Source organism: Chlorocebus sabaeus, chromosome 14 (genome assembly GCF_047675955.1).
Source record: "Chlorocebus sabaeus isolate Y175 chromosome 14, mChlSab1.0.hap1, whole genome shotgun sequence".
NCBI classification, from domain to species: Eukaryota; Metazoa; Chordata; class Mammalia; order Primates; family Cercopithecidae; genus Chlorocebus; species Chlorocebus sabaeus.
Window position 1 is genome coordinate 103,129,482 of NC_132917.1, and position 14,213 is coordinate 103,143,694.

Consider the following 14,213-nt stretch of genomic DNA (forward strand, 5'->3'; position numbering starts at 1 on the left):
GGTGGAGCCCAGCCATCATGATTTTTTTCCAAACGTGAGTGAGAGCTGGTGGCCTAGACTTCACATTAGTTGCTAAAACATACTTTCCAAGATATCATGCTTTAAAAAGCATTTCAAAAGTAGATGATGCAGATGTGCCAGTGGATCAGATGATCACCTAGATTCAAAATTATGTACAGTTTATGGATTTAAGTCATTCAATAATTCAGCAAATAACAAACAAGCAGACATAAAGTGAAAATATGACAGTGATAAGTGCTATGAATAGAAAAACTAAAGGTGGGAGGGTAGAGGCACATTGGTGTGTGTGTGTGTGTGTGTGTGTGTGTGCATGTGTGCGTTTGCACTTGGGCAAGCATGCTGTGTTAGACTTTCAGTAGAGTGCTCAGGGAGGACTTATACATGACAACGTAGTGTTGGCAAACCGTAGGGGAAATACGGAATTATTTAATTAACAGTAGAGAAGTAATTAGTAGCTATTTGAGGCAAGTAGGTTTAGTTACTCCCTATCTTCATGTCAAACAAGAAAGTTAATCGTCGGTGGATGAAAAAAGCTAAATATAAAAACAAAACAACACAATACTGAGTCATAAAAATGAAGACACTACGTAAGCATCTATTTGACCCCCGACAGGAAAGGATATCCTACACTCAAAAGTAATTAAAACATCACAAAGCAAAAGAGTGATCAGTGTGACTACATCAATCTAAAATTTGTCATATATTAGCATAACAAAAGACAGAAAGTAAACAACAAGTTAGACAAACATCTGAGAACTGGACAAAAGACATAAAGAAATGGTTCATAAACATGAAAATAAAATAACATGTGATTAATATCTGCCTCATTTATACCCAAAGAAATGCAAATTCAGAAAACAATGAGATACCATTTTTCCATTTTGGCTGTCTAATTACATTTTAAAAGTAAAGCAGCTCAGTGCTCTCCTGGGTGTGGTCCATAGATACTGTCTTGTGCTATTGAGTGAGAGAATATGAATTATTGCAACATTTCTGGAATGCAGTTTGGCAGCATGCATCTGTCAGGTTTAAATGTAGTCTTCAACTCAATCACTGTACTGCCATGGAGCAACATCTAGGAAATAATAAGAAATGTAGACAAGTAATAATAACTAACATTTAAGTGGTATTACCATTCACCAGACACTTGGAATAGTAACTCATTTAACCTTCACATTAGCTCTGGGAGATGATATGATTATCCCCTTCTATGGATAAGAAAATTGAGGCACAGAACAGGTAAGTCAGTTGCCCACAGTCAGTTAGCTGGTAGAGGGTAGAATGGAGACTCAAATCTACCCAGGCTGGCACCTGAGCCCATGCTGCAAAAAAACTGAGCCGTCCTGCCTTACCCGTGAAGATGGTCATGTGATTATCGCATAATGCATCTGGTAAATGATAATATATCCATATGAAGTAATATTAGGTAGCAATTAGAATGGTTTTAACAAAGAGTTTTGTGACACAGGAAAAATGCTCATTATGTAATATTAAGTGGAAATGCAGGATATACAATCATTTAAACATCTTTTTTTTTTTTTTTTTTTTGATCCGGAGTTTCCCTCTGTCACCCAGGCTGGAGTGCAGTGGCAGGATCTTGGCTCACTACAAGCTCCGCCTCCCGGGTTCATGCCATTCTCCTGCCTCAGCCTTCCGAGCAGCTGGGACTACAGGTGCTCGCCAACACATCTGGCTAATTTTTTGTATTTTTAGTAGAGACGGGGTTTCACCATGTTAGCCAGGATGGTCTCTATCTCCTGACCTCATGTTCCTACTGTCTTGGCCTCCCAAAGGGCTGGGATTACAGGCATGAGCCACCATGCCTGGCCAAACATCTTAATTATGTGACAACATTTATAAAAAGTACAGGAAAACATGCTAAAAATTATACATGTTGAGGTTATTTTCTTCTTTCAGTCTTCCTTTTGTAGATGTCCTACATTGAGTGTAAATTGCTTTAGAAATCAGAAAACCTTTTTAAAAAGAAAGAAACTTAAGAGTGATAGAAAAGCAAAAATATTGGTATTAAACATAACAATTAAAAATCTTAAAATTCTTACATGTAAGACTTAATATTTATATTCTTCTACACCTATTTTATTAACACTTGCTAGAGTATCTGTTACATTTATCAGAATAGCTTTTTTTCTGGAAATGAATTCATTATTTAATATAACCTTAATCTCTCAAATTCACACATAAAACTAGAGTACCTTAAAAATTTTACATACACACATCCAGATTTGCAGAATGCTGTGCAAATACCAACTAATTTTTGTATACTAAGAACTTAATATGTTTCATATTGAAACTCAGAGTTAACTTGTCAGTTTGCTGAATCATCTCCTAGTAACTTTGTCTCTTGGTAGATATTGAATATTTTTTACAAAAGTGATGCTTTTTATAAGGTTATGTCAGCCTTAATCAGAGTAGTGACATAAAGGAAATAACATTTTTTATTCTATCTAAGATGAAAGAATAGGCAGAGTTAATGACGAAATGTGTGTGGAGGTATCGGGGGAGGTTTCTAACCATAGAACTGGTCTAATTTGATTATGCATAGTTGGTACTTTCCATTCATACTTGTTTCTTTGGCCTTTACGTTATTGATTATTATCTCTTGGAAATTCCACCAAATATTTGGTGATTTTTCCATAAGGATGGATGTGAATGGTTTGGCAGCTTAGCCATTAAGCTTTATCTTGGATTCAGGCATTGACAACCCTATTTTTAGGATGGAGGATGAGTAGTTGTTGGTGAGAGGGGAATTATTCTGGGAAGCTGCTACTAAGCCTTAGAAGGTTTACTCACTCAATAATTCCAGAGGCAGGCCGTCTTACCATTTCCATTTGGTAATGAGCAAACAGGCTCTAAGACTTGCTCAAGTTTTGCACAGCTTGTCAGTATTCAAACTGGAGTGGCAACCCAGGTTGGTGTGTTTCTGAAACCAGACTGTGCCATCAGCCTGTCCTTCCTGCACTCAGGATGGTAAACAAGGGACATGGTGTTATTTATGCAGTATTTAGACTCTGAATGGTCTCCACTGTGGGGTGATTCTTCCTCCACTGGGCACTTAAAGTTGTAATCAGAAGTGTGAATGCTAGGTTGTTGTAGGATCAGATGCAGATCTTAGTCCCACTGGGTCACAGTCAATGTAAAGGAGGGGTCTGGAGTGTAGGAGACTGTCACTTCATCTCTCCCTTTCCCTAAAGTAAACTCATATGGGCAGCCACAGACACACGCAAACACATACACACACCTATGCCTCAGTGAGACGTGTTAGTGAGTGCTGGCCATGTGCTAGCCTTCATGCTGGGTTTTAGTGATACAGTGAAGAGCAAAAGAGCAAAACAGACTTAATGCCTAGAACTGTGAAACCTACGTTCTGAAGGAGGAAGATGGATTTTTAAAAGTTCAACCCCTAAATGAAGATCTTACTACAATTCAGGAGCATTCTGACGTGAAAGCACACACTGTCATGTGTGTCCGTGTGAAGAGACCACCAAACAGGCTTTGTGTGAGCAATAAAGCTTTTTAATCACCTGGGTGCAGGCGGGCTGAGTCCGAAAAGAGAGTCAGCGAAGGGAGATAAGGGTGGGGCCGTTTTATAGGATTTGGGTAGGTAAAGGAAAATTACAGTCAAAGGGGGCTTGTTCTCTGGCGGGCAGGAGTGGGGGTCACAAGGTGCTCAGTGGGGGAGCTTTTTGAGCCAGGATGAGCCCGGAAAAGGACTTTCACAAGGTAATGTCATCACTTAAGGCAAGGACCGGCCATTTTCACTTCTTTTGTGCTGGAATGTTATCACTTAAGGCGGGACAGGGCATTTCACTTCTTTTGTGATTCTTCAGTTACTTCAGGCCATCTGGGCGTACACATGCGAGTCAAACGGGATGCGATGGCTTGGCTTGTGCTCAGAAGCCTGACACACACACACTCTCTTACATGGGCAGAACTGTCATACATAGCTCAGCATGTCACAGATTGTTTATTCACAGAATGGTAATATTTGTAGCAGTACTATTGTTTTCAACTTTGACCTTGGAAGCAGGATTTAGTAAACCAGGCCTTCTTCCAGAAGCAAAACTTCATTGCCTTGAAATTTTATTATTATTATTATTATTTTCGAGATAGAGTCTCGCTCTGTCTCTCAGGCTAGAGTGCAGTGGTGCGATCTCAGCTCACTACAAGCTCTGCCTCCCAGGTTCACGCCATTCTCCTGCCTCAGCCTCCTAAGTAGTTGAGACTACAGGCACCCACCACCACACCCGGCTAATTTTTTGTATTTTCACTAGAGATGGGGTTTCACCGTGTTAGCCAGGATGGTCTCGATCTCCTGACCTCGTGATCCGCCTGCCTCGGCCTCCTAAAGTGCTGGGATTGCAGGCGTGGGCTCCCACGCCTGGCCTAATTTTATTAATTTTATATGGCTGAAAGTTCTGAGAATTGGTTACTAGATGAAGGAATATAAAAATCTTCTAGGTTGGTTTTTAAAAAATCTGTGTGCCAAAAGATTTTTAAACCTTCATAAGATAGGTATGCTTTTGTTTGAAAGCTTTGACTGAATCTTTTTATTCTGTTTTCCAGAGAAGCCATTTGAAGCAGAATCCAAACCATGAATTGTAGAGAATTACCCTTGACTCTTTGGGTGCTTATATTTGTAAGCACTGCAGGTAAGTGATTACACATATTCACAAACATATTTCATTAGTAATCGAGGACGAATGTCAAAGTTTTTTTTTTTATGTAGTGGCTACTGAAGATGCTGAATTTATTCAGAAAAGAAAATATTCTGCAGTCTGAGTTTATGTAGTGAGAGCAGAGTGAACAACTTGCATCTTGAAATAAATTACGTTTGTCTGAGGTGGAAATTTATTTCATGTTGTTTGAAACTGAGGAGGTGGCAGCCATCTTTATTATTGGGTTTTAGGAAGTTTGAAACACGCTGTCTCCTTCCTGAGAGGGAGGCAAAGATTCATCTCATTATTTAGGTAATAATGAAAAAAGTAAATGACAAATATATTAGACAGGTTTCAAAAATTAGAGTGAGACGGAATATACAAAAAGAGACTGGCTAGATCAGGGAGCTCGAGTGGGCTTCATAGTAGATGTCAAATACCAATTTTAATTTATTAGCAGTGATTGCCTAGAGTTTTTTTTTTTTTAATTGAGAAGGGTTCTGAGTCTCCAATTTATTAGCAGTGATTGCCTAGAGTTTTGTTTTGTTTTGTTTTAATTGAGAAGGGTTCTGAGACTCAATCCATGATTGATTAGCAAGGCATTCCTTAGGCTTTGGGGAAGAAAGTGGGAGCACAAATATTAATTTGCCTTGATCTATTACCTAGGAGAGGGAAACACATGGGCCCATATTCTCTGCTTTGATAATTACTGCTGAAGAGAGAGCAGAATTAAGCTTTTGGTACTTTCAAATAACCCAGGTCCAATCTCAGGGTATATTTACTTATATGGATCCATTTATTATTGAGATCCCTGCAATACAACCCTACCCAGATGGTAAAAGAATGAGGTAGATCTTTTTTTTTTTTTATGTAATGATGTGTCAGAAACAAGTCAGAGGAAAAACAAGGTGCAGGAAAATGTGTCATGAGGCCCATGTCCTGTGGACACACACTAATAGCCTTGCTCCTCATTATAACGAGAGCATGTTTCAGGCACAGAAACGGTCATGCAGCCAGTTGTGCAAAGTTGCCAAGCTCCCAGCTGCCTGCCCTGGAGAGCACTTCTCATGAATGTTTCACTCTAGGGAGACATGACAATGTTCTACATAGAGGATTCACTGAACCTAGTTGAGTTTAAGTGACAAAATCCTACAATTGTCCAAAACCAAGACAGTTTCAAACACAGACTTTATTCCAAATGGCATTGGTTGTTGGCCCTGCTGGGTTCTTATACTGTGTTTATGGAACAATAGGAGTGCCTATTTTGGCACTTGGAACTCCACACACCTTGAAATCCACTTATTTATCCCATCAAGGACCATTTCCAACAAGTATTATGGTAATCAACAAAGCCTCTAATGGTAAACCATGATTAGATATCCAAAGCTTCTAGCTGCCTGAGGAGGGGGATGGTGTGGACTTTCAACTGTCAACTTCCCACCTCTGGAGAGTGTGTAGTTCACATTAAGTTTCTTCAAATGATAATACTTCCAGAGAGCACATGTCCATCCAAACACAGTCATATGTGTTTATAGAAGCTTTTTAAGACAAGCGAAAACCTGGAAACCCGGAAATAACCCAATATCCAATAGACATTTGTTTAATAAACCAAATCCCCAACATGTATCCCTTTATAAAATGGATAAATTGCCAAATGGCAACACAATTAGATACTACATTACATTGAGAAAAGAACACATCACTGTTACAGCATGAATGCATTTGTAACATAATTATGTTAAAATAACCCAGGCATAAAGGAGCACATATTGAATGGTCTATGCACTTTATTATATTAACTCTAAAACAGGAAAATAAATGAACTGTTAATGACTCACCAGGGTTTTGCATGTAAATTGAAGCTGACACCCATATATACACATGTATCACACCTTCTATGTTGAAGTATTAGTATAAAATAGAGATTGTATTACAACCAGAAAACATGAAGTTGGGGCTCCTTAACTCTTGTGTTTTGAGGTAGATTTTACATCCATGTTTTCAAAGAATGTGTATTCGTCCATTCTCATGCTGCTGATAAAGGCATACCTGAGACTGGGTAATTTATAAAGGAAAGAGGTTTTATTGATTCACAGTTCTGTATGGCTGGGGAGGCCTCAGGAAACTTACAATCATAGTGGAAGGGAAAGAAAGCATGTCCTTCTTCACATGGTGGCATCAAGGAGAAGGCTGAGCAAAAAGGGGAAAAGCCCCTTATAATAACATCAGATCTTATGAGAACTCACTCTCAGGAGAACAACATGAGAGTAATCACCCCCATGATTAAATTACCTTCCACCAGGTCCCTCCTATGACACATGGGGCTTATGGGAACTACAACTCAAGATGATTTGGATGGGAATACAGCCAAATCACATCATTCTACCCCTGGCCTCTCCCAAATCTTATGTCCTCACGTTTCAAAACAAAATCATGCCCTTCCAACAGTCCCCCAAAGTCTTCACTCATTCCAGCATTAACTCAAAAATCCAAGTCCAAAGTGTCATCTGAGTCAAGGCAAGTCCCTTCCTCCTATGAGTCAGTAAAATCAAAAGCAATTTAGTTGCTTCCTAGATACAATGGGAGTACAGGCATTGAGTAAATACACCCCTTCCAAATGGGAGAAATTGACTAAAACAAAGGGGCTACTGGCCCCATGCAAGTTCTAAATTTAATAGGGTAGTCATTAAACCTTAAAGTTCCAAAATAATCTCCTTCAACTCCATGTCTCACATCCAGGTCATGCTGCTGCAAGAGGTAGGATCCCATGGCTTTTGGCAGCTTTGCTCCTGTGACTTTGCAGGGTACATCTCCCCTCCTGGCTTCTTTCATGGGCTGGTGTTGAGTTTCTGGGCTTTTTCAAGTGCATGGTGCAAGCTGTCAATGAATCTATCATCCTGGGACCTGGAGGATGGTGGCACTCTTCTCTTAACTCTACTAGCTGTAGAGTACCCCAATGAGGGGACTCTGTATGGGAGCCCCGACACCACATTTCCCTTCCACACTACCATAGCAAAGGTTCTCCATCAAGGTTCTACCCCTGCAGCAAACTTTTGCCTGGGCATCCAGAATTTCCATATGTCCTCTGATATCTAGGTGTAGGTTCTCAAACCTCAGTTCTTGACTTCTGTGCACCTGCAGGCTCAACACCATGTGGAAGCTGCCAAGGTTTGGGGTTTGCATCCACTGAAGCCACAGCCTGACCTGGTATCTTGGCCTGTTTTAGCAATGGCTGGAAGGCTAGGATGCAGGGCACCAAGTCCATAGTCTGCACACAGAAGAGGGCCCTGGGCCCATCCCAGGAAACCATTTTTTCCTGTTAGGCCTCTGGGCCTGTGATGGGAGGGGCTGCCATGAAGATCCCTGATGTGCCCAAGAGGCATTTTCCCCATTGTCTTGGCAATTAACATTTGGGTCCTAACTTCCTATGCAAATTTCTGCAACCCGCTTTAATTGCTCCCCAGAACATGGGTTTTTCTCTCCTACTACATCCTCAGGCTGTGAATTTTCCAAACTCTTATGCTCTGTCACCTCTTGAATGATTTGCTCTTTAGAAATTTCTTCTCCCAGATCATCATCTCTCAAGTTCAAGGTTCCACGTATCTCCAGGACAAGGGCAAAATGCAACTAATCTCTCTGCTAAAACATAACAAGAGTCACCTTTGCTCCAGCTCCCAAAAAGTTCCTCATCTCCATCTGAGACCACCTCAGCCTGGATTTTATTGTCCATAACGTTATCAACATTTTGGTCAAAGCCATTTAACAAGTCTCTGGGAAGTTCCAAACTTTTCCATATTTTCATCTTCTTCTGAACCCTTGAAACTGTTCCAACCTCTGTCTGTATGCAGTTCCAAAGCCACTTCCACATTTTGGGTATCTTTACAGCAGCACCCCACTCCTGGTACCAATTTACTGTATGAGTCCATTCTCACACTGCTAATAAAGGCATACCTGAGACCGGGTGATTTATAAAGGAGAGAGCTTTAATGGACTCAGTTTTGCAGGTCTGGGGAGGCCTCAGAAAACTTACAAAAGAGGGAAAAGCCCCTTGTAACACCATCAGATCTCATGAGAACTCCCTCACTATCATCAGCACAGCATGCAGGAGACTGCCCCCATGATTAAATTCAAGATGAGGTTTGGGTGGGGACACAGCCAAACCATATCGGAACACTTCTCTCACATCACTTCCTCTTTATGTTGTAGTTAACAATTTTGAGTTAAAACCAGACTGCTGCTTTGAGAAACAAACCCTATAGTCAGGGCATATAGAGAGGGCATTCTGTCCATGTCCTAAGGGAAATGTTTCATTCAATTTAAATATTCTCATCCTCAAAATGTGGTAAAAGTGCATCCAAGAGTCACGGGAGGATAGATTATGAGAAAGACCCATTAATGCTGACCTTGAAGTACAAGAAGTGCAGAAAGAGGGAAAGGAACACCTATCCTGTGTAGATGAGGGTCAGATATATTTCCAAAGCTGGAGAATCTGGGTCAGTTGAGAAGGAGGGAATGTGACAGATATTGCAAATTTGGATTGATATTATATTAATGAATTCTTGATTATCCACATGGTGACCTACAGCAATAATAAATGTACACCCACTGTAAGTTACATAGGCACATCTTTAACCATCTCCACACTTGCCAGGGAATGTTAGATAGGCAGGGTGAATGCACGGTGAGTGAGATTTCTGACGGTGCAGAGGAAGAACGCCAAGGTTGCTAAGTTTTTGTTTCTTTTCCACTGAGACTCCTCAGCTGGGTATGTTTTGGGGTAGGTATGGCAGCACTGTGACTTCTGTGGCTTTCCTTTGAAGAAGTTGTAATGTGTAATATTTTCTTCTAAGAGATGACACAATTATCAGTCTTCTAACTACGGTTGGCTAAGTTCTGATACCTTCCTGTTGGGGAGAAACTGTCAGAAGTTGTGTTTTCATCTATATTCTGAAAGTGCCTCATGCTTTCTAGTGTTGAAAAGATTGATGCAAAAATAAAGGAACCCACAGGAAAGTGACACTGAGATTTCTCAGGACTTTCTTACTAACCTTGCTTTTTCACCTAATGCATGAGAAGACAAAAAAGCTACCTTTGTCATTTTGGTTTTTGTTTTTATTTCTTTTACTTTACTAATCTTTTGAAGAATCTTGTACTTCACGTCCCCACATTACTGTGGTTGAAGGGGAACCTTTCTATCTGAAATATTGTTCGTGTTCACCTGCACATGAGATTGAAACAATCACCAAAAGCTGGTACAAAAGCAGTGGATCGCAGGAACGTGTGGAGTTGAATCCAAGGAGTTCATCGAGAATTGCTTTGCATGGTTGTGTTTTGGAGTTTTGGCCAGTTGAGTTGAATGACACGGGATCTTATTCTTTCCAAATGGAGTGAGTAACCCTTTCTTTTAAAAATGTATTTCATAGCCCTCTTGTCCTTTGTTCAGCAACTCAAATATGCAGTAATCTGAAAGGTCAGATAATCAGCACATCTTTTTCTTTTCTACTCTTCCTACAACATGAAGTACGTTGTTCATTACAGAACAAAATACATTTATTTCTCTCTGCTTATTTTCTTATTTTCTTAGTGACCTTAAAGAAAGGAGATTACCTTAATAGGATTTCCTTTTAGGGGATTCTCACCAATGGTAAGTGATGATTGCATGAAAGTCAGTTTCAAAATTCAGCCGCTCCTGTTGTCTACATGCCCCCAATCAAATGAAATCAGCAGCTCGGACTTCACGATAATATTAATGTGTTGTGAAGGGGGCAGTGTCAGCTTCCTGGGTGGCATCCTTAGTGGGGAGCAGGGATGGGGTTGATGCAAACACACACTAGTCCAGTCTGCAGGGGCTCACGGGGAACCAGGTGGCAGTGCTAGTGGAGGATGTGTGTTTCCGGCAGCCAATTGCAACCCACAGCTGGGGGCAGTGAGAAAGGGTGACACAGAAGGGCTTTGCATTTTACTCATGCGGTGGCCCTGGATTGTGCCAGGATACTCATCATTATGTTGGATAACTTCCATTAAATGAGCATAGCCAACTGGAAGCATCACCCACACTTACTGAGCATGTTTCTTTTTAGATGTACTTACTTACCTACCTACATGTGTAGGTATTTTTATAGAGACTTGAGACTGACCTGTAGGAAATAGCTCAGGGCCAGCTGAAGGTGATGGTGTGCAGATTTCATATGTAGCAGATTTCTTTTGGAGGCACTTCTAGATTGAGTCCTGATCATTATCAACCGTGCCGTTGAGAGCAGAGTGAGCTATCACTGTGAAACTTTGGTAATGCTCCTGTGGTTTTGCACCAAATTAGGTCACTTTTGTTTGTTTTTATACGTAGGAACTCCCAGGCATCAGAAAAAAATTAAGTAACTCTTTTGATAAAAACCAATACATCTTTAGGTGACCTTTTTAGAGGGATAATTACAGAAATGGGTCACAACTGAGATTTTTCATATCAAGCTAAGGTAGAATGAATACTCACAAATGGCGTAAAGGAAACAGATTAACACACACTGCCCCCCACAAACTTCTGACTCCTGATTGAATGAAGGCATGATTTAAAAGAATAAAGTATTCTGGACAGGGCTGAGAGAGCATGTTGAGAGGAACAGCCAGGCATCCATGATCATCAGTTGGAGATAACAGAAGCAAATGGCATTGGCCATCTTTCTGACATGGGGAGTAGAGAATACAGCCTGGCTTAGGAAGCAACAATGGAAGCAAAAGATTGAGGTAGGATTTCAGAGACATGTGGAGAGACCGGGTAGCAGACAGGAGATGCTAAGAAAAACGAGGTGTCCCAGAGTGGATATTGGAGACTGATCACTATGAGAGTAAAGTGATGAGGAGAGAAGCAGCTTTGACAATGGCCTTGAAAATGAATGGGATTCTACATGGAAGCAAGTTGTTTTAGACACCCAGGAGCATGAAAGATACAGACATCTTCAAATATAGCATAATTAGTAAGCAGTATTTACTGCAGATTGTGCGTGTGTGCGCACACATATGTGTTTTAACTTAGGTGTATAAGCCTTTGTAGTTTGATATGGATCTATCAGTGAACAGACTTTACACCTGAAATTTTCCCATTAGAACAGTAATTCTTTAGTTTTTAGGAGTCCATTGCTAATAATCAAATGCCACTGAGGACTGATCATTTAATCCTGCAGTGAAAACCACTTTATCCCACCAAATTTTAAGAAAGAAATCAACTAAGAAGGAAGGGGATACAAAAGGGAGCGTTTTTCAGTGATAGAGATGAAGAAATGAAGGTAGAGAGAAATGTACGCATGGAAATCTAATAAACCAATCCTAGACTGACAGGCAGCAAGTTCAGCTTGGTGAGCAGCCTCAGAAGTGGGGACTGATACTTATCCCCTGGTGTGTGTGGACAAAAATGAGTGGTTTTCATAACCAGGATGGGCTGGGCCTGCAGCAGGAAAGTGTGGTCACAGCTTTGGGTGAGTGGGCTTCCGTGTTAACACCAGCCTTGGAGCTCCTGGATGGCAAGTGCAGTGTGTTGGTGATTGTCTGTGTTCGCAGCACAGTGTCCTGCACCTGGAGTGTCATCAGTCCTCTCGGATTTGTTGAGTGTTAGGAATTGAGGATTACAGAGGTAGAGAACAATGTATTCTGAAAAAATGGGGATATTCCTTTTAATTATATTCCTTTTAAGCAACAAGTCAGAGAGATTCAGAAATCTCTCTTTCTCCAGTTCATTGAGGCCAAAGCTGGGGAGACTTTACAAAAACACACTTGAGAAAAGGTGCTGCCAATGGGATTCTGAATCCATTTCAAGGGCCAGGTAGCTCTATTATGTCCCATGGCCACGGATGCGCTGCCTGTAACCATGACAACAGCCTACCACATTCTCTAGTCATGGCCAATCTTTTATAAATTCATGCCCGAAGTGAAGGGGCCAGATTCATTGGATTGTGAAAGTGTAGAATTGTGCAAAGCACTTCTGGTCTTTGGGGCCAAATAGATGTGCATTTGCATCCTGGCCCCATCTTGTAGCAAGTGTGTGACCTGAGTGAGTTGTTTAACCTCTCTGAGATTTAGCATTCTCATCTGAGCCTAAGGAAAACAGTCATCTCCCTTGCACGTACATAGTCTAACACCTGGAACTCAATAAGTGCTTGTCTTTTCTTCCTTCTATCCTATTGTAGACCTAAAGGGGAACTGGAAGAGCCTAAGGTGGGCACAAATGTGTCAGGCATAGAAGATAACTTAACAGCACGTGTCTGCTGTATTTAGCAAATGAATCTGTACATCACAGGTGCAGTGGAAGAAACATCAAATTTGAAACATTTTCTCTTTAAAAACTTCATTTAAAAAATACTGTATTTTTTTCCAATCCTAGATCACCTTTTTTTTTTTTTTTTTTTTTTTGAGATGGAATTTCGCTCTTGTTACTCAGGCTGGAGTGCAATGGCGTGATCTCCACTCACTGCAACCTCCACCTCCTGCCTCAGCCTCCCGAGTAGCTGGGATTACAGGCACCTGCCACCATACCCAGCTAATTTTTGTATTTTTAGTAGAGACGGGGTTGCACCACATTGGCCAGGCTGGTCTCAAACGCCTGACTCAGGTGATCCACCTGCCTTGGCCTCCCAAAGTGCTGGGATTACAGGTGTGAGCCACTGCACCTGGTCTAGTGATAGTCCTGATCATTAATTTCTGATGAGGAGTAACAACTACTATAAAATCTATTCATACTCACCTTTGGTCGGTAAGGCATTTAAAGAGCTAATTCAATTACACTGAGGGCAACAACTCCAGATTTTGCTTTATTCAACAGTAAGAGAATGGGATGGGAACAAATTGCCTTGAGAAACATAAAACCTAATTCTTATACACACACATTTAGAAAACAACATCAGGAATTTATAGACCTTTTGAAACCAAAGCCACCCTCCCATCCTGGGCCAAGACTCTCTGAACTTATCCATCAGCGAAGATCACTGACATTGTAAAGATTTGCTTTTCTGACATCCATAATATATTGTCTGCAGTAGGATATGTGCATGTGTGTGTCCCTGTGTGTGTAGACTGCTCATGTTTTCATTTTTTTACCCCCTGCTCCCATGACAGTTAAAGTTCTTGCTCCTCTGAATCAAGAGGAGGCAGAGCAGAGTTTGCACATCAATGAATCAATCTCTTTAATAAAAATAAAGGAAAAATATTATAACATTGGTTACTAAAGGGAAGATGGGTGATATTTGCAAAGTTTCTGTAGCATTATAAAATACCTTTACATTTTTGTTCCATAGAAATTATACTCAGAAATGGAAATTAAATGTCATCAGAAGAAATAAACACAGCTGTTTCACTGAAAGACAAGTAACTAGCAAAACTGTGGAAGTTAAAAAATTTTTGCAGATAACCTGTGAAAACAGTTACTATCAAACACTGGTCAACAGCACATCATTGTATAAGGTAATGCTTTTGTGTTATTTTTAACTTTAAGACTTAATGGAAAAGATAAAATTCCCAAAAGAGGGGTTAAGG

The 14,213-nt window shown here is 40.6% G+C and overlaps 1 protein-coding gene across 4 annotated transcripts in view; it reads left to right on the forward strand.

Moving 5' to 3' along the window:
- Positions 1 to 14,213, forward strand: part of IL18R1 (interleukin 18 receptor 1) — a 41,671-nt gene that overhangs the window by 3,422 nt on the left and 24,036 nt on the right. For 3 of the 4 annotated variants that reach the window (XM_008008260.3, XM_008008257.3, XM_008008258.3), the window contains exons 3-5: positions 4,606 to 4,691; positions 9,841 to 10,084; positions 13,976 to 14,141. In XM_008008260.3, the coding sequence (XP_008006451.1) occupies positions 4,634 to 4,691; positions 9,841 to 10,084; positions 13,976 to 14,141 (468 nt within the window). In that variant the 5' untranslated portion in view covers positions 4,606 to 4,633. Of the gene's footprint in view, positions 1 to 4,605; positions 4,692 to 9,840; positions 10,085 to 13,975; positions 14,142 to 14,213 lie in introns of those variants that run through there. The other variant, XM_073023296.1, reaches the window with a different exon arrangement.